This window comes from Melanostigma gelatinosum (genome assembly GCF_949748355.1).
Source record: "Melanostigma gelatinosum genome assembly, chromosome: 3".
NCBI classification, from domain to species: Eukaryota; Metazoa; Chordata; class Actinopteri; order Perciformes; family Zoarcidae; genus Melanostigma; species Melanostigma gelatinosum.
Window position 1 is genome coordinate 4799808 of NC_136636.1, and position 21438 is coordinate 4821245.

Consider the following 21438-nt stretch of genomic DNA (forward strand, 5'->3'; position numbering starts at 1 on the left):
TGCTCATATTTAAAACGAATTAGACCTTCATGTTGAGGGAATATAATTTATTGTAATCTATTATTGTTATTTTATATTTTATGTATGTGTGTGTGTGTGTGTGTGTGTATATATATATATGTATATATATATGTATATGTATATATATATGTATAGATGTATATATATATATGTATATATATATATGTATATGTATATATGTATATATATATGTGTGTATATATATATATATGTATATATGTATATATATATATGTATATGTATATATGTATATATATATGTGTGTATATATATATATATGTATATATGTATATATATATATGTATATATGTATATATATATATATGTGTGTATGTATGTATGTATATATATTCATTATTTATTAATATTTATTTACTTTTTCTCTTTACCTATCAGTAATATAATTTGCCATGTTTAAGAACCAGCAAAAAATGATAAGATGATTGGTTTGTCTTTTATCAACAAATGGTAATAATTAGCATAAACTTGAATATACAAGAAAAAAAAAGTAGAAAAATGTGATATTACATGAAAGCGTTTGTGCCGTGTGTTTGTTTTCTGAAACTATTATTCTCTAAAACTATTGGAAGTTATCAGTTGCACAGCTCTAGTTTGACAAAGCTGCGCAGTCCATTTGGACTGAGCACATATTTATCTGATGAAAGCCAAATATTCAACTCGCCCTCGTCCTCTCGCAGCATGCGGCGAGGTTGCAGGTGGCGTGGAGGACGAGGGCGAGTCCCAGGCCGGTTGGATCGAGGGCGCCGCCATCCTGTTCTCGGTCATCATCGTCGTTCTGGTGACGGCCTTCAACGACTGGTCCAAGGAGAAGCAGTTCCGCGGGCTGCAGAGTCGCATCGAGCAAGAGCAGCGGTTCTCCGTCATTCGCAAAGGCCAGGTCATCCAGATCCCCGTGGCCGAGCTCGTGGTGGGAGACATCGCTCAGATCAAATACGGTACGAGACCACAGACGCCAGACGGAAACATCAAACCTGTGATGTCAATAACCGGAGGGTCATTTTCCGCCTGTTTAATGTTAATTCTGATTGTTGCTACATTGATTTTTTCGTCTTGTAAGTTTTACCAATATCCAAAATGGATCTATAATCCTCTTCTGACTGTTTTTATAACAATACCAGTCTGTTTTAAGCATTAACAGAAGAAGCTAAACCGTATGTACTCGGCAGTTTGTGTTTAATGTCACGTTTTGGTGCTCAGCCTTCATCAGCGTATGAGAGCACTGCAGCAAAGAGCCAGAATGTGTTTAAACTGCAGCTGTTTGGATAAATGAATGAAATGCACCCTCTTGAACTCTGTGCCTGCAGGAGACTTGCTGCCTGCTGACGGGATCCTGATCCAAGGCAACGACCTGAAGATTGACGAGAGCTCTCTCACCGGAGAGTCCGATCAAGTCCGAAAGTCTCTGGAGAAGGACCCCATGCTGCTGTCCGGTGAGTGCCTGCTCAGTCTCATGACACGGACCATCACTGAGGATTCTCCGTGGATTCTGCTGATATTCACGACCCTTAAACAAACACTTTCACCGACTGTTTGATTCTTGCCTCTGAAGTAGGATGTGGAATCAGATCTCATCACTAATGCTGTGTATATATTAGGGGTGGGAATCGCCAGAGATCTCGCGATACGATATCGCGATACTTGGGTCACAATACGATATCATCACGATACTTCGATACTTTCACGATACTGCGATATTATCACGATACTGCGATATTCTGAGTACATATATTGTGTTTTATTACCTTTTTCAACTTCAAATTATGTCCCCAAAGGAAAACTGTGTCAACAACATGTTTTATCTGAGTTCTTTCTGAGTTTCTGAGTTTCGACCAACTTCCTACCAATCACGCATGCAGACCCGGCACCTCTGCTGACCTCACCAGAAAACAACTCAGCGCCATCTAGTGGACTGAAAAAGCAATTGATTTTTTATTTTATTTATTTTGAATAGTTTATATCATAAAATATCGATACTTGGCATCCGTGTATCGATATAATATCGCCACGCAAAATATCGCGATACTATGCTGTATCGATTTTCCCCCCCACCCCTAGTGTGTGTGTATGTGTGTATATATATATATATATATATATATATATATATATATATATATATATATATATATATGCTGTATATCCATATCATATCAAAGCGGACCAGCTGTGAGGATAAGTGTAATTTGTGTAGCACATTTTAGACAAGTTATTGCAACTCAGAGTAGTGAGTACTCCACTCCAAATTGATAATATCAGCAAATTGCATTGCTAAAGTCCAACAAAAAGGTTGAGGTGTATAATCTTTTATCCAGCTGCATATTTAAACACTTAAAAAGACCCCCTTTTTAAGTATTTAAATATGCAGCTGGATAAAAGATTATGCACCTAAACTGTCACAGTGACAGTAAAAATAAAAAACAAGCTCCAGCTGTGACTCGCGTCTCTTGAATCTCTCCTCAGGGACCCATGTGATGGAGGGATCAGGCCGGATGGTGGTGTCAGCCGTCGGCCTCAACTCTCAAACCGGCATCATCTTCACTCTGCTGGGCGCCGGCGACCACGACGAAGAGAAGAAGGTCAAGAAAAGTAAGACACGAGACAAAGCCGATCCCGCTCGTCGTTGAAGTGTTGACGGTCATGCGAGTCCACTCAGTGTGTGAAGTGTGTGGAGAAAAGAAAGGCAACTCTCATCGTGTCCGCTTCTGAATATTTCTACTCTCCTGTTTGAACAGTGCAGATTGGAAATATTTGCACGTTTTTTTTATCAGCTGGTGTTGATTTGAAGTTTCTCCTGTCGCACTAGAACAACTCTGTCAACAGGTAGAATTCATCCAGTCCGAGCTGATAACAGCAGAGCTGTTTGAAGGGTCCAACTATAGATTCATAAGTTATTGATCACTAAAGTGAATAAATGAGACCACGGATGAGTTCACCGGTAGTGGTCATATCTGATGAACAACAACGAAACACAACTGACATAAGATTTAAGTACCAAAAGGGATGTGTACAACAGCACCTTTTTAATTGACCGTTCACTAAACCCCTCCCCTAAACAGTGATTGTCCAATCACAGCTCAGCAACCATAACAAGGCACAGCAGGCCGGTCAGAGTTTGGATTTCTCCACATGTTGAAGTGGTGTGAATGGGGTTTGTAGTACGTGATACACTCTACATCCAAAGAGTTTGTAGTGTGGCGTCATTGGTCATTAACGTAAGCTGCTAACGGTTAGCATGACTGGCTAACGAGCTTACCACCTACAGCTGTGATCAAGGCTGTGCCTGAGAGAAACATCTATGCTATGATAACACCAGGGATAAATAGCTGTTCCCCACCAGGACCTGTAGCTTTAGCCTCAATATCTATGTGACCATTCAATTCTCATTTAATTCATTTGTTGTTTAAATGAGAGTTTTCAAGTAAGTCAGGGGAGCTAACGTTAGCTAGCGAGCTAGCTGGAGCGGCTGGAATCTGACAGTGATTCTGTTGTTTCAGTCACTGGAAAAGAAATGAGGCTGCAAATCAATGACTTATTGTTTTAATGTACTAATATGTTTAATGGTTAAACTTCCATTGTTATTATTGGAAACTGAATAATTGCTCGATGGGTATATTTATTTGTAATCAATTTAGATTTTTACTGTCCAGTTGCAAATGAATTGACCTTAAAGACAAAACAATCCTCCAAAATACTACAAATCAGTTTGGTTGGTCACTCCGTCCTGGTCTCATTTATTCATGGTAGTTAATGGCCACCACACTGAGGTTTATGGCCACTACACTGAGGTATTGATCTGACAGTGATGTAATGTTGGTTAAAACTGCAAAACGTACCTCCCCTGTTTACATACAGTGGATTTTTGAAGTGGAACCCTTCAAAAAGTCCAGACGATCCTCGTACTGTCACAGAGCAGTTTGATGCAAACCAACAGGCTTCTGCAGTCGGTCTCTATTGCTTTTGATTTGCTTGTGATCATGCTAACCCCCTTTTACTCATGTCTCTTTCTTTAGTTTGTTTTTGTCTGATCATTTGTTTTACTGGCTAAAGTTTGAGTTTGTCAGGCATTCATTGTCAACCGGCTGAATGAACCAGCTCAGCGGAGAGAGACGCTCGGGTACACATTTCAGCCTCCATTCACTCATTTAAAAAAACCCAAACCAGTAATGAGTTCCTAATGAAGAGGACCACAAGACAAGCTTTTAGATTCCACTCCAATTAAACTGAAAATGAGCAGAAAAAGAGATCTTTTATATCAGCACTTCACACATGTGAGGGCCTTCATTGACATAATACATTCCCAAGCCCCTATAATTCTTACCGTAATCCTAAAACCAAACCTCAACCCTTTAAACTTTACAAAATTGGCCTAATTTTCCTAAAAATGTCCTCACTTTTAGTATTTTCCACACCAAGTCTGAGACTTTAATTGGTCCGCACAAAGACAGAAGTGCAAGAACGCATGCTGTTGTGCTGTTGTGTGTCTCTCGAGTCTCTGATAACAGCAGACAGACGGCACACTTTACTGTCACACATGGCTGCATCAACCCACTTAACACACAGGAATACACATAGAAAACACCCACACACACATTCATGTATTCATGTAAAGTCGTGTGTGTGTGTGTGTATGTATGTGTGTGTATCTGTGCAAACACACACACAGACACAAACACACTTGCAGCAGTTCAGTCCTTGTCATCAATCACAAACCACGAGCTGAATAACAAAGAGCTGTGTGTGTGTGTGTGTGTGTGTGTGTGTGTGTGTGTGTGTGTGTGTGCGTGCGTGTGCGTGTGTGTTGGCTTTGACCTTGCCAAACCTTCTTTCACAATAAAAGCAGATAGCTCCATATTAGGGCAACAGGAAGTTAATGCCCCTGCGGAGGAAAATCCCCCCGACCTTCACCTGTCGTTTTATCTGATCAATACATGACTGCCGACAGTGATAACGATCACAGTTCAGATATATGCAGAGAAGGAAGTAAACAGAATCCATCAAAGTCACTTCAACAATTAAACACAACCTGAACCGGTCCACACATTGTTGGAGAAGACTTGCAGCTTTGGCGAAAGCTTTCCACAATAAGTGTGTAAGTCGGAGGAATAATTGTTGACCAATCGTTACATTGACAAAGGTCGACGGTAGAGAGACAACAGGAAGTTAAATGAGAGAGAGACTGCTGCCCCTGCCAGACCTGAACCAGCACCTTAAAGGAATAGGGCTCACCTCCCTATACATCATTTTCCGCGTGCTCCGCCCTCTTTAACACTTTTTGAAAGATAACTTTTTGGGGCCATAGAGAGCCTTGGGTGGTGAGTACCATATACAATTAATATTATTTTTGATTACTTTTACCTTTAGCCACCGGGGTGACACAAACACCACGAATGTTAACCCTTCAGACTGACCATCTGCTCAAACTTCCAACCAGTGGCTGTAGAGAATGTACAGATTATTTTCACAAAACTGAAAACGGCTAAATCGTTTTGTGATGAGACGATCATAACAAACCTGATTTAGAAATATATGAACATGTTGAATTGGATTATTGATCAGTTCAATTCAAGATAATAATGTGTAATTGTTTCATACGTTATTGTTTGACATTCCATCAAATTCCTGACTCAAACTTTTATGTATGTTGATCACTGATATATTGATTAGCTGATCACTGATCACTGATTAGCTCTGCCGTCAAACACGGTTGGTTCGCCGCAGCAGGAAGTGGCGTGTCTCTCTCCTCTGATTGGTCCATTCCTGCCCACAACACACACACACACACACACACTTGTGGGTTTCTATCAGTTTGAACTTTGTGTTCTCCCTCAGTTTGATTTGATCTTATTTTTCTTTTGAGCCATCTTATCAGCATTCCGCCCTCTCTCTCTGTCCGAACAGGTAAAAAACAAGGACCCCCCGAAAATCGCAACAAAGGTAACCCCTCCATTCATCCATCTGTCTCTCCATCCTCCCTGTTACTCACCCTCTCCTCACCCTCCACTCAGCGGCAGGAGGGGAGTGTCCATCTCTCTCTCTCTCTCTCTCTCTCTCTCTCTCTCTCTCTCTCTCTCTGTCTCTCTCTCTCTCTCTCTCTGTATAAAGGGGGACGTTCTCTCGCCTTGCTTTACCTGTAAAAGGGTGCAACTCTCAACCTTCAAGTCTTTGACAGCCAATCACAGCGTTCATACTGTCATAAGGGTGATGATGGGATTGACATTTGTGCTTTACGTTCTCAGAGCGTGTCGGGATGTTTTGAGGAAAAGACACTAGTTTTTAAAACCACATTAATTTTATTTTGTGGAGAAATTACCCAAGAATTTAATTTGAGAGAACTAAATACATGTTTTGCTCAATAAGTGCATTAGTTTAATATTATTCACGTTGGCACACAAAAGTAACTCTCTCTGTCCTTTAGTATATTTATTGAGTACAAAATCAAATTTTGTTTGCACAAATTAACTTATTCTTTGAGAATAATTTCTCCACAGTATATATTTGATGTTGTTGCATAAGCCCAAATGTCCCATCGCGCTCTGAGAATTGAGACACAACTGTAGCTCCACCAGTGAGGGTCCTTCACGGGTGACGCTGTGTCGAAATCAAGCGCTCCGTCGGTGCTTCCCTCAAGATTTAACATTCGAGGGATTTGACTGCTGTGTATTTGTGTCGATGACGTCATCGCTCCAAACTCCAAACTCGACCAGCCATCCGTCCTCAATGTCCCGTGTGATCCAACCCAACATATGTCCAACTTCCTCTGCAAGCTGTCTCAACACACACACACACACACACACACACACACACACACACACACACACACACACACACACACACACACACACACACACAGCTCCCCACCTCCCGACCTCCCATGGTTTGAGCATCTGCTGTGGACAGAATGCTTCTTGATGTACACAGAAACACACACACACACACTCCTTGCTCTTGGATGCTCATCACACTTTTGCACACAGGAATAATTCGCAGAGCTGCAGTCACAGATGACCTCCACTAAAAACACAGAACGAAATCCGCAGAAACACCTTTCATCAGAATGACGACTTTGTAGTTTTTTCAGTCGTGGAAGAAGTTTTCAGGTTGTTTACTTGAAGAGTAACTAAACCCTAAAGTAAAAGGGCCTCTGCCCTGGATATTTAAAAAATACAAAAAACGCCTCTTGACTCTAACATTTCAATCAAAGCACACCATAAGCCTCTTATTCCTTTTTATTGACTTGAAATTAAGCCGTTAGCACATGACAAAATCTGGTGAATCGGTGTTAATGACTGATTATCTGGCGATAGCAATATGCTTGGGTAAGCTGTGAGAACAGTGTGGATGAAACATGAAGTTGTTAAATTTGACTCATTTAGCAGATGGCTAGTTAGCGAGCTAAGCTTGATAATTCACCCATGCTACAGCTACAGAACATAGAAAGCAGCACATGCGCTGCTGGGCTCGGTCGACATTACTTTGAATACCTACTTTTACTGTTTTTTATTTCACTGTTCATGATGGCGATTACCCTTTCAATTAGCTTATGCTAATCGCTAGCGCTAATGCAAATTGCTACATTACATAAAAAGCACCACATGAACTGCTGAGCTCGGTCTATGTTACTTTAATGTGTAGCCGCACTTTATTGTTTTCAATTCACCGTTCATGATCGCCATCTACCTTTCAATTAACTTATGTTAATCGCTGGTGCTAATGCTAGCTCTTATCGCTATTTTAGTATGTTTTGGGGTTTTTTTTGCTGTAGAGGGCAGTCACTATGTATATTCTCACTGCTCTGTTTAGCTCATTAGCTCATTTTATCTCCTAGTTTTGGTTTCTGTTTTTTGTTTCTCTCATTTACAATGTTTGCACCAGCAGCTGTTTTTTTACACAGCTTCAATGAGTTGTTAATATTTCTTTGTGTCTGCTGGCTGTAGAAGCAGAAGGCTGTTTATACTTTATATTGTGTCAGAATTATGTTTCCGTTAGTTTACAGGGGAGTTTTTCTGCCCCCTAGTGGCCAAAAAACAATGACTGCAGCTTTAAATCAAACCCTCACAGTTGGTTAATACCTTCAAACGCTTCTACTTCACTGTTTTTCCCATCACTGTTAAGCTATCACTTCCTGCAGATGTTTCACTGTGAAAGCCTGCTAGGAAAAAGGGAGTATTAGGGCTTCAACTCAGGATTATTTTCCTTGACTATTGATCCGCCCATCACACTTTCCTGAAGCCCAATTTGACTTCTCAAAATCTAAATTCAACAAACTAAAACCCACAGATATTCAGTTTACTGTCTCATGAGACTAAAGCAACAAAAGCCTCACAAACAGAAGCTGGGACAAGCTTGATTTTAGCAATTAATCATTTATCAACATGGTTGGCAGTTAAATTTTCTGTAAGTGGGCTGGTTGATAAATCAACTGATTGTTTGCGGGGAAATTATGCTGCTTGAGCTTCTGAAAAGCTTTTAAACGGAGACATCTGTGCAGTAAATAACACAACAGCGATAGAAAAACAGCGGAGCGGAAGCAACTGGACAAAATAACAGAATGAAAACAATATCGGTGTTAAGAATAATGAGAGCAGCAGAGTGGTGAAATTGCTCCTGTTGTGCTGAAGTGTTTGTGTGAACAGATTAAAGGAGAGCAAATCAGAAAACAGGGAAGCTTCTTAAAATCAATTCAAGTACAGCAGAGTCATGTCATTTCACCACTCTGCTGCTCTCACTTTCTCTTTTTAACGCCAATACTGTTTTCATTCCCTCAGTCACTTCTTTGTTGCCTTGTTGTTTTATTTTCTTCCGATTACTGTTCAATTAGCATGAATGAAAGATGTTTCCTGCAGATGTTTCACATTAAAAGCCTTCCAGGAAAGGTGGTATTTGTCCTTTGAGCTGCTGGAAGGCTTTTAATTTGAAACATCTGTGCAGGAGGTGTTCAGAAAAACAAAAACAGGCCTCGTTGATTTTGAGTTCGTGAAGGATTTAAAATGTTTTCCCCCATCACACATTTCCCCACATCTATTATATTCTGATGAATGTGATTGTCAACTGATCCAAACAGTGCCGTGATGTTTTTTTTGGCTGTCGGTGTGTGTGTGGGAGTTGCACCCTTGCAGTATTAGTGGGCTGTGGGCTGTCGTCTGTTCTGTTTGTGTAGCCTCAGTTCCTTTTCTTTTTGCCTTCTTGACTCCTCTCAGCTCTCTCACTGTTGCCTCCTTGCAGGGTGTTGCTCAGGACTTCATGTTGTCTCGTAATCACTGTTTGACTCTCTCCCTCTTCTCTGTTATTTCTCTGTCTTGCTGAAGTCTCCTGCAGCCTCCACAGCTCTGCAGCCTCCTCTACCTCCACCTGTCTATCTCTGTCGTGGTTCTGCATCGCTGTCGTTTTTTCCTTTTTTTTCTGGGGTGGTCCTTTGAGTTTGTCTACTGTTTGTTGACTTGCTTTCTTCTTTTTGACTGTCGAGACACTCCCTCCCCTCTGCCCGCCGTGCGCTCTCTCCCATGGTTCAGTGCTGCGCCTGTTTACAGTTCTGTGGTTGGTCAGTGGGTCTCAGTCCTGTTCATGTGAAGCTGTGTCAGTTAGTTCTATGTTGTGGCTTGTTTTCAGAGTGGACCATGTGCATAAAGCTCCACAGCTTCCTGGTTTGACACCGACTCATCCACACATTCAAGCTAAATGTCTCGTTGAGGTCATGCTGTCATGAAATGACTTCTGATGAAACTCGGTGAGGCAGTTTTTGGGATAAAGGTGTCAAAAAAAACAATATAACTTCATGTTAAAGATGCACTCCCTGCTTTTGCTCCCGTTCCACAAACTCCCTGTGGATGTTTTCAACAAAACATGAACAGTGAGCTGTGAGGAGATGTTGGTCACCGTAGCAGATTTCTTCTGTCAGCGACGTTGAGCCCCATGCAAGAACATTTTCGTCTTCTCATCCTCTTTCTTTCCATCAGGTTCCCTCGTTGTAAATCCTTCGTCTTCACTTGATGGATACCACCTGTTCATTACGAGGTGTACTTCCGTGAGATTTGGTCATTAGCCTAATCGGTACCCCCAAAGTGCTTTATGAGGCGATCTGCTCTGCTGCGTTTGTAGACAAAAAATGTAAAAAAATGTAAAAAAAAATGTCCCCCAAGAGTGAAAAGAATAACTTTCACGCTTCAAGTCATAAATTAGCAGACGAAACACAAATTTAGCAGATAAATCGCTAGAATGATCGTCACACCACATAACTAGGAGTCAGTTCAAAATGCATTAGCTTTATTCCATCACTCTCATGAGAAGCGATGACATACCCTCAGTGGCCACTTAATGCAGGCCATTACAATGATACTGCTCTGTCATAAAGTTGATAAATATTCAGGGTGTTTTCTGTCACGCAATATGAAGTAGTCCAGTGCAACACCACTTTAACTCTGACTTCATTATTGTATTATTGTACTCGAACCAGAACAGTTGCATTGGATTGTACAGGCAAAGCAAATCTATTTGTGTAGCACCGTTAAACAACGAGGCAATTCAAAAGAGCTTTACATGAGAAATAAAGGCACTGAGACACAAGCCAATATAATAAGTCGAGATCAAAAGACACACACAAAAAGGATTAAAACCAAGTTACGTAATTGGCCACTGAGCGTAGGTTCCCATATCTACATTAGCACTTTAGCCAGAACCCCTTAACACATCATTAGAAGAATAAAAACATACTCGATAACACATCTACATGTAAAAAATATCACGCTAACACCATTAAAACCTCACAGCGCTCCCACCGTCACGCTATAAACAAAACACAGTAAGCCTCTTACACATCTATCGCCCCGTCTATCTGTACATGAATTAAACAGGCTAAATCCATGAAAGTTTAAAAAGTTCTCTCTTCTTTACTGTTTGTTCTCGCATGAGGTCCAATCCGTCAGTTTGTTTTCCAGTGAAAGTTTCTCCAACAGAAAACTCGCCAAAATGAAATGGATCTGATCTCAACAGTCGATGACCCAACAGGCGTCGTTACTTGACACCTCAGTCGATAATAAAGAAAACAGGTTCTCCAACAGACATTTGGCTCATCACTTTTGATTTGTATTTAAATTCCCTGGTTAGATTTTTATACATCACGGCCAGAGTTTCTTCTCGTTCCCTCGAAACTTCTTCTTGGTCATCCAGGAATCTAAACCTGCTTTATGTCCATGATCTGTTGGTATTGTTGGTTCCAGTAGTGATGTTGACGTTACCAGCAGTGACTCTCCAACAGGGTTCACTGCGGGACACGATACAGTTAGCTGATGGATCAGAACATTTCCACTATTTAAAGTCGAGAAATCCTCCCAGTTTCAGTCGGTGTTGACAAACGGCACATCAAAACCCGGCGTGTCAGATCAGTGTAGGTCTGCTCTGTGTACATTCAGCACCAGCTCACATTTCTTTGGGATGGAAATATGACAAATAGCCGTGGATGGAGGGAGTGCAGCTGAATTCAGTGTAAGCTCTCTTCAGCGGAGATCAAACAGATCCACGTTACAGTACCACAGTCCAAACAGGAGCCCGGCTGATGAAGTGAAACGCAAATACGCAGTTTGTTTATGCAAATGAGGAGCAAAGCCGCCGAGCAGGACGTGAAACCAGACGTCATAACAGCCTCGTTCCAAACTCTGACGTGAAACAAACACTGTGTGTGTGTGTGTGTGTGTGTGTGTGTGTGTGTGTGTGTGTGTGTGTGTGTGTGTGTGTGTGTGTGTGTGTGTGTGTGTGTGTGTGTGTGTGTGAGATAGCCCCCGGTTAAATCCTCTCTGTTGTATCTGCTGTTCTCTGTTCTGTCTGCTGCTCTTCATTACGAACTGCTGCTCCCAACTCGTCTCTCTGAAAGCTACCGGGACCTTTTTTTCGTGACTGTTCTGTGATCATACATTGATGAGACGCGACTCTTTGCATTCAGCCAAAGGGTCACCATGTTCCTAAAGATGTTAAAGTTGATAAAGAGTCAGAGGTCTTTTTCTGATCTCTGAGAAAAACTCGTCCGGTCGTTTTCAGCTTTCCCCTCCGACTGAATCTGTAACGTTTTCTCTGCCTCTCTGCCCTTCATCCCCAAACCACTCCTGCTCCCTCCTTCTTTTTGTTTTGGAATTTATTATTATTCATTGATTTGATTCATTCACCTTTTGTCAACCCGTCCTGCCTTCCTTCCTTCCCTCGTCCTCTGCTCCCGATCATGTTGAAAACTTTCCTCTCTTCCATCGTCATTCTTTAAAATACACCCGTCTGCCTCTTTCAAAATATTTCATCACTCTCCCTCCTCATTATCTTCACCTCTTCTTCATCGCAAACCTTTTCCTGACCTCTCCTAAACCTCCTCCTCCTCATCTCCTTTTACTCTCCAAACCCCCCGGTCCCACCTTCCTCCTCCTCCTCCTGTTCCTCTTCCTTTAACCCCCCCCCCCCCCCCCGACCCACCACCTTATCAACCCCTCCCTCCCCCTCCCAGCCAAAACCCAGGACGGCATCGCCCTGGAGATCCAGCCGCTGAAGAGCGAGGAGGCCGCCGAGTCGGAGGAGAAGGAGGACAAAGAGGAGGTCAAACCAGTGAAGAAGGTCAACGTGACGAAGAAGGAGAAGTCGGTGCTGCAGGGCAAACTGACCAAACTGGCTGTACAGATCGGGAAGGCTGGTGAGGAACACGCACACACACACACACACACACACACACACACACACACACACACACACACACACACACACACCAATTATGCATCTAAAACTCTTAAAGTGGCAGTAGTAAAAAGGGATGAGGGGATTTCTACTTCTAAATATGCAGGATTGAGGATCTAAACCCAGCTGACTACAGGATTGATTGCTGATAGCATGTTAGCTAACGAGATACAACATGTAAATCAAACAGCTTTTTTGTTCTTTTGGTGGAGCTAGCAGTTTCCCCCCTATGCTAAGCTATAGGCTAACACCTCTTAGGGCTATCGTTGACTAGACGCACAACGATGAACCTGACGCCCGCCTTCTTATCGGACTCTGGGGAAGACCAAGGAATGTGGGACGGATCCTTTAATAGCACACAAAGTGATCAGGCAGTGAAGAGGGTCAGAATGCACTCCGTTTTATTGGGAACATGATTCATCCCGGAGTTGAAGGTATTTTCGGTGCTATTTCAATTGACCTTAATACACGGAGGGGCTTTCAGGAAAGGTTTCAGATTTAAACTACTGAAATAGAATTTGGGCCGTAACACTTTGACAGAAGGTGAGTGACGGGAGAGGTGAAGCAGAAAGACACTGGATTCCTCTGTTCCCCCTGGTCTCCTCTGATTCGGATGCTACACTCGGGGGGGTTGTCTGACTCGGAGGCAAATATTTATGAGACAAAAAAATGTTTTTGTCTCATAAAAAGGAACAGTGTGTGGTACTTCGGGGGATCTATAGGAAGAAATGGAATATGATATTAATAAGTATGTTTTCTTTAGTAAATAATCACCTGAAAATAAGAATTGTTGCGTTTTCTCAACCTTACAATGAGTCTTTTATATCTACATATAGTTCCTCTGCAGGGAGTGCGCCTTGTTGCACGGCGGTGTTTCTACAGTAGCCCAGAAGGGACAAACCAAACACTGCCTCTCCAGAGAGCCATAGACTGTTCATGTTTCTGTTGGTTGCAATCTGCAACCTCACCGCTTGATGTGAGGTCCAACACACCGGCCCTTTAAGTACCGAGGCTTCCTGTTAATATTCTGTTGACAAATTTGAACCAATCATACTTTTTTGCCTTTGGTTTTTAATCAGATACACCGTCTGTGATTTCAGTGCGTTTTACATGCCGTACATATGCAAATGTTTCAAAGTGCATTCAGCAGTCAGTCGAGTTAAACATTACAGGATAAATGCATTCACCAGCATGAAAGCTTTACTTATATATATTTACTATGACTTCCTTTGATAATTAATGGTAAAGACAGAAAGAAAACATAGAAAGGCATGGAATTCAAAACTGAACCAACCAACAAAATTCATTTTGACTCCACCAAACCATATCTTTACTTACAGTACTTACTTTCTTTTCTTGGAGTTATTGGACATCTGATTGTCCCTGAAAGCACCACCGTAAGTGTTGACACAACAAAAACACAGGCTGCTTGCTGTAATAGCAATACCTCCAGTATGTAATTCATATTCCACGCCGTGGAAACCAGTGGCCTCCAAATCCATAAAACGGACTTGACACCAGCAGGACGTGTGCTTGTGTTTTAAACTCGGCTCCTTCTAACCAGGTCTGATCATGTCGGCTGCGACCGTCATCATCCTCATCCTCTACTTTGTGATCGACAACTTCGCCATCCAGGGTCGTTCCTGGGTGGCCGAGTGCACCCCCATCTACATCCAGTACTTCGTCAAGTTCTTCATCATCGGCGTGACGGTGCTGGTGGTGGCCGTTCCTGAGGGGCTGCCGCTCGCCGTCACCATCTCTCTGGCCTACTCCGTCAAGGTGAGCAGGATGGCAAATATAAGATCTGTGGATTTTTAGTCCAACTATATTTATCACTTACACTTCAACTTTAAGGCCTTTAAGTCATGTACTTCCCTAAACTATGTCTTAAAGCAAACCGTAAGCTCTGCCCTGCTTCTCCATGTCTTAGAAAATGATGAAGGACAACAACCTGGTGCGTCACCTGGACGCCTGTGAGACCATGGGCAACGCCACGGCCATCTGCTCGGACAAGACGGGCACGCTGACCATGAACCGCATGACGGTGGTGCAGGCGTACGTCGGCGACACGCACTACAGAACCGTGCCCGAACCCGACGCCATCAAACCTGAGACTCTGGAAATTATGGTCAACAGCATCTCCATCAACTCGGCGTACACCACCAAGATCCTGGTGAGAACCACCGACAACCGGAACCAAATCTCTTGTTCACACTTTCAAAGCCGGTCCTCTCAATCAGATGCCTCTGTGCCTCTTCACCGCTCTTTTCTCATCCAAACCCTTTGCTCCTCCTCAGCCTCCGGAGAAAGAGGGCGGCCTGCCTCGCCACGTGGGCAACAAGACCGAGTGCGCTCTGCTGGGTTTGGTGCTGGCGCTGAAGAGGGACTACCAGCCAATCAGAGATGAGATCCCCGAAGAGAAACTCTACAAAGTTTACACCTTCAACTCCTCCCGCAAGTCCATGAGCACGGTGCTGAAGAACGCTGACGGAGGTTACCGCATGTACAGCAAAGGAGCGTCAGAGATCGTCCTCAGAAAGTAAGAAAAGAGATCAAGGCAACTGAAAAGTGTTCAACGGGCGGATGGCGTAATGGGTGACACTTCTCATTTTCTCTTTCCAGATGCTCCCGTATCTTGGACGCCCAGGGTCATCCTCGCGTCTTCAAGCCGAAAGACCGTGACGAGATGGTGCGAAAGGTGATTGAGCCGATGGCGTGTGAAGGTCTGAGGACCATCTGCGTGGCCTACAGGGACTTCCCCGCCGAGGCCGGGGAGCCCAACTGGGAAAACGAGAACGAGATCCTGAACGAGCTCACCTGCATCGTCGTGGTCGGCATCGAGGACCCCGTCAGGCCTGAGGTACAGAGGAAATCTAATCTTTAATTGTTATTATAGGAGCGTCATTACACCTCATACTTCCTCAATGGTTGAAAACTTCAACCGACTGATCCGAAGGCTGCTCATAATTACATTAAAGGAAAAATGTTGGGTTGAAAACATTCAACAGTCCATGACGGAGCTGAGATAAAGGAACAATATGAACAGTGTCAGGTGTTCAGATGCTCTGAAGCGTTAAATGAAGCCCGGCATGAAGCTCACGCAGCATCGGCGTTGCTGCTTTCATGTCGGAGCACAAAGAACACAGACCGCATGGAAATAACTGGAGAGCAGCAGGCGTCAGGTTATCGCTCCACGACCTGTGATGTGATGGACGAAACCCTTCACAAGGTTTCAGCTTTTAGGCACAACATTCCGAAACCCCTCCCTTGTTCCTGTTGCCATACGCCTGGCAGCACACATGTAGTTCACAGTTCTCTCAGATTTACCATCATAAATCACCACTTTTGAAACAGTGTCAGGTTTATAGACGGTATGTACATGATACTGTGCTAACAGGTCCCAGGTAAAACGTCCCAATGGTCAAGGCTCCCCTCTGAGTGAATGAAAGATGGGATGTGTGTTTGTATTCGTCAGCAGACACAGAACTCCTGTCGGCCTCCTTCAAATGCCGGTTCGAGCCTCCTGCTGAGCAGAGGAAGTAGCCAGCAGCTCTGTGATTGCTCACAGATGTCTGTATCTCTTTTTTATTCACTCTATTATCTGAGACGAATGGTCTCCGTTTGGATAAAGAGCAGCTACAGTGGATAACCTGCTGCTGCTGTTGGCTGAGTCTCGTCCAACATGTTGAGGTCTGAAAATGTGATTCTGGATCTGTTTGACTGAAAAAACTCAAGCTGAGTGAGCGTGTTTTAAATCTCCTTTAAACCGATTCAGTGATGAGGAAGAGAAGCTGGCGAGTTTCTCCGACCGTCTGTGCTCATCTTTCAGGTCTTCGTGACACGTCTTCCTCTCTTCCAGGTACCCGAGGCTATTTCTAAGTGCCAGCGCGCCGGCATCACTGTGCGTATGGTTACCGGGGACAACATCAACACCGCCCGCGCCATCGCCACCAAGTGTGGCATCCTGCTGCCCGGAGAGGACTTCCTGTGTCTGGAGGGCAAAGAGTTCAACCAGCAGATCAGAAACGACCAGGGAGAGGTGAGTTTAACGCAGACAAAAAAAGGATCTGTCATTGATACGGAAGAATTGTGGCGACTAATGACAGAACATCTCGTGACAAACTACATCCTTGTGATCTTATTCAGCTTATTCTGTTTGTACGCCAACATGGAGGTTTTCAGGAGACTTATGTTGTTGATGTTATTTACAGTCCGACTCACTGTAGAACCGATCGATAAATGATCGTTGTTTTATTAATGAGGTAACAGACAAACACCCCGTGTCATATTTTGGCAAATTCCCACAAGAAACCACTTAAAATAAAAAAGTTCTTAACAATTGTTCGTAGATAGTTTCTTTAAAATAACTCTTAAACAAACAATCTTAATACAGATATTTTAGTTTGAAGAGTTGTCACCAAGATATATTCATAAGATATACTAATATGGGCATTTTGATTTCTGCCATTTCTTGTTCCTCCTCAAAACACACACCGACGTATCTGCAATGAGCTCATAATATTCATCTGCTGCAGCAGACTTCAGTTTGTTGCTTTCTCTCTGTCTCATGTCAGTCTGGTATGTGACGGTGGTTGTGGTTTCTTTACTGTGTGTGACGTCAGTCTTTGGTCCATGAAGCTGCTGTTCTACTTTCCTCGTCTTATATTTCTAGGTGGAACAAGAGCGCCTGGACAAAGTTTGGCCCAAGCTACGTGTTCTGGCTCGTTCCTCTCCGACAGACAAACACACTCTGGTCAAAGGTGGGTTCAGTATTATGTGATGTTTATTCTTCAGCATGTTCTTATTGCATGTCGTTTTTGTCCTTGTGTGGAGGTGAGAGCTCATATTGGTTGAACTCTAGTTGAGCTGCGGTAAATAGTCGAGGAATGTTAAAATGTTCTTCCGCTCATTTAAATGGAGAATTGTTGTTGTTGATCAGGTATCATCGACAGCACGGTGCTTGAAACCCGGCAGGTGGTGGCCGTGACGGGAGACGGGACCAACGACGGCCCCGCTCTCAAGAAAGCCGATGTTGGCTTCGCCATGGTGGGCTTCACCTTTTCCTCTCCACAGCTCTTCACTGTCTCACTCCTCCGCTGCTCCAGTTTGCTCCGCATCGTGACCGAAAAGAAAAAAGGCCTTTGAGTTAATTACATTTCAAATGCAGCCATGAAAGATGCTATTATCTCTAAACGTCATCCTCAATAACTCTGGAGGTTTAATGCCGTGGATTCATTAAGATAGCTGTGAAATGGAAAAAGAAATCAATAAATGTCGAGCTTGGATGCTCGAGAGCACAGAGGGGTCCCTGTGCTGCTCCTCCAGAGACCAGCTCACAGAGAGGGAGACTGGTGCTGCCTCTTATTATTTAGGTTTATGACTGTCAGACATGTCACGATTATCAAGGCCAAAGAAAATAAGGTCTTAAATAACAATAATAATAAGATAATCACAAATCATCGGCTTCCCCTGCTTGAATAATTCAATTAAATAGCAGCGTTGTGTGAGTCTGTTCTTATATGATAAAGCCTTTTAACGTTTCTCAGAGAAAGAAATCACATTTTTCTCTTCTCTACTATGATAGTGAGCAAGACAAACCTTTTCAAGTCACTCGTGACGATATTCACAATCATCCCAGAAATTGATTCACGATAAGATCCCGTATTGTCCCATCCCTGATGTCCTACAGTAAATAATCTCAGTCTTACATCCTGCTCACAGACAAACCTGATCCCTGATCTCAGTCCTTTGAACATTCAAATATCAGTGAGTTTTGTTCTATTTCGTCAAGCAGCAGCATTTGGTTTCTGGCTTTATTGTTGGATTTTTCTTGCTGTGAACAAATTAAAACACATCATGTTAGTGCCTCTCTCGGTGGCTCTCAGCCCCAAACTCATTGGTTCCAACTGAAGATGTAAATCTTTAAAAACAGCTCAAAAAATAGAGTTTCATTTTTAAAGAAGGCTCAGAAATTTAATTTTAGGTAGGCAACGGTAGGAGATGAGACTATTTTCAGAGGCGGATTAAATCACACTTTTTTTGGGGACCCACATTATTTAAAAAAAAATAAGATCCACTGCGCCCTAATTCCCAATAGACCTCATCTATAGAGTGAATAAATGCGTAAATCATTTTTTATGCCATTTCGGCCTCAACCTGCCGTAAATGGTCTTGAATCGGTAAACCAGCCGTTTCAAAGAGATACACGTTTTATAAATCATGACTTTTTATTTTATGCATGTGATAAACACATACACATGTTAAACTCATCCTTGTTTCCCTCTCATCAGTGAAACAAACAGAATGTTCACTCGCCTTTCATATTACATTCAAGTAGGCGATAATGATCAGAACAATACGAACATTAAGGCTCGCGTGGCTCTAAGATTTAAAGACTGGCTAAAAGACCGGAAGAAATTCTTCACATTTATTTGGCGACCCCAATAAAATCTCACGTGACCCCCCTGAGGGTCCCGACCCAGTGGGTTTGAGTGAAAATACACTTTAGTGTGTGTGTGTTCATGGGAATGAAGGAACATCACGAGTGCAACTGTGAAGCTGCTGTCTGATTATTCAGAGTCTTAAATCATGAACCTCTCCATCTTTCTTCTCGTCAGGGAATCGCCGGCACAGACGTGGCCAAGGAGGCGTCCGACATCATCCTGACCGACGACAACTTCACCAGCATCGTCAAGGCCGTCATGTGGGGGAGGAACGTCTACGACAGCATCTCAAAGTTCCTGCAGTTCCAGCTGACCGTCAACGTGGTGGCCGTGATCGTGGCGTTCACCGGCGCCTGCATCACACAGGTAGGCTGAAGGCTGACGTGGGATTACTGCCCATGGTGTCGCCGCTTTAAACACAGGATGAATATGATGGACCGGTTAACATCTGCTGTTAACGCTGAAATCAACCAGCTGGTTTCAAACAATCGACTCCTTCATATCGTCGTTATAACCGAACATTCAGTGTGTCTATGGATTTATATGGAAGTCTAAGGATGCCAATATCATCCTGAAATCATTCAGTCACAATTCATTCATTTCAATTCTGTTGTACTTTTTTGTGCACATAATTTATAACAAAAGACATTTTAAAAATCCCATTTTTAACATTTGTGTAATTATCTTTCATTTTCACATAAGTCTTCAGAAACAAACATTCCTAAATTTGGGCACGGTGTCCTGTGATTGGTGCGATCCAGCGAGCACCAGGTCACATGGAAATGTACCATAAAAAGGGCATTTCCACTTAATTTTCCATTGTAACTGAACTCAAATCAAAACAGAATTCAAATTTCAAATGTAAAAGTCGAGTTTAGTTTCATTTTCAAGTTTTCAATTTTGAAAGCGTCCTCGTCACATTCAATTACATCATCACAATGTCCGTGTTTGGAAGGAATTGTGCATTTTTAGATTTAAATATTTAAAATTGTGATGTTGTCACTTCATGTGCACATAAATGGACAAATAAGTTTGTTTCATTTGAATATTGGCAGCTCTGGACTTCTTTGTATCAGCGTATGACTCTCGTTGGTCGGTCCACTGCTCCAGCTCTATCTGATGGATCCTCGTGGTGTTTGTTTCAGACGATAACGTTCCACTTATGTCTGAATTGTAATAACTTTGGTGATTTCCTGACTTTCCAACATCAGGTCACTTTGTTTATGACTAAATACCGGCTCCACTCATGACACTCCCATCGGCCTCAGCTGCACTTTGTGTTCACTGCTAATTAGCAAGTGTTAGCATGCTAAGTTACTAAGTTAAGACAGTGAACGAGGTCAGCACTAAACCTGCTAAACGTTAGCAATAGCTCAACGCAAGAGAACAGGAAGTCTATGCTATTCTCTACATTATATGACCCCACTGCCTCTTATAGTTTGACTCTGATGAGAACAGAAAGCTCAGGCTGACTCCCTGCAGTTGAGATAAAAAGTCAAATTCTCCTCCACGGATTTTAAGCTTTAATATCAGCAGGTTTAAATGTGCCACGTCCCTGTCGTCAGTCAGCTGATTCAACATTCAGGAGGCACACGTTTGAAAGAGAACCCGAGCTGTGACACTCAGCCGTTAGAGAATCAGTATTTCTACCGTCTCTGTGGATTTTAAACATGAGCTCAAGCTTGTGTACTAATGGCTGTGTTGAATTTATTGATCAAATCTCCACAGAAACAAGTAAAACAGTGAGTCATTTTCTGATGCGACCGTCTGAGCGCTGAGCGGAGGCGAAGAAGCCGTGTCACTTTTTTTGTTTTGTTTCATAACGTGCCTCTAATCAGGAAACGAAACTCCTGACACAATAAAAAATAAAAGTAACTTGCGGCTGTGCAGTAATTGTTAGGCTCACAGCTGGCAGGACAGATGACTAACTCGGCGACGGAGCACAAAGTAGGCTAAGATACAGCCTGGATCCATGGCAACACGTCACCGCCATAATCCTGTAATGTAAGCGAGGCTCGGCAGGTCTGTGGTCGCTGCGCTGTGTTTGTACTCACTGATGGTCCAGCGCTGGCTCTCTGTTCGGCCACCGGCATGTTGGCACAGATCATTAAAAGATGGTAAACCGATGTGTGTCTTTTAATGGGTGAACAGAGGAACGTCTCGGGAGCGTAGGTTTGGTGTCACAAGTGGAGGGGGTCCAGTGAAATGTGTGTAAATGCTTTTATATGCATTTATGTCAGTCTGGCAGACAACA

General features: G+C 42.9%; 1 protein-coding gene across 2 annotated transcripts in view; it reads left to right on the plus strand.

Moving 5' to 3' along the window:
* Positions 1-21438, plus strand: part of LOC306775412 (plasma membrane calcium-transporting ATPase 1-like) — an 81109-nt gene that overhangs the window by 40867 nt on the left and 18804 nt on the right. Inside the window, exons 4-16 of one of the 2 annotated variants that reach the window (XM_079265834.1) lie at positions 720-977; positions 1347-1472; positions 2500-2625; positions 5938-5973; positions 12518-12700; positions 14306-14520; positions 14672-14914; positions 15039-15280; positions 15364-15601; positions 16601-16780; positions 17414-17501; positions 17681-17787; positions 19359-19550. In XM_079265834.1, the coding sequence (XP_079121960.1) occupies positions 720-977; positions 1347-1472; positions 2500-2625; positions 5938-5973; positions 12518-12700; positions 14306-14520; positions 14672-14914; positions 15039-15280; positions 15364-15601; positions 16601-16780; positions 17414-17501; positions 17681-17787; positions 19359-19550 (2234 nt within the window). The remainder of the gene's footprint in view (positions 1-719; positions 978-1346; positions 1473-2499; positions 2626-5937; positions 5974-12517; positions 12701-14305; positions 14521-14671; positions 14915-15038; positions 15281-15363; positions 15602-16600; positions 16781-17413; positions 17502-17680; positions 17788-19358; positions 19551-21438) is intronic. The other variant, XM_079265835.1, reaches the window with a different exon arrangement.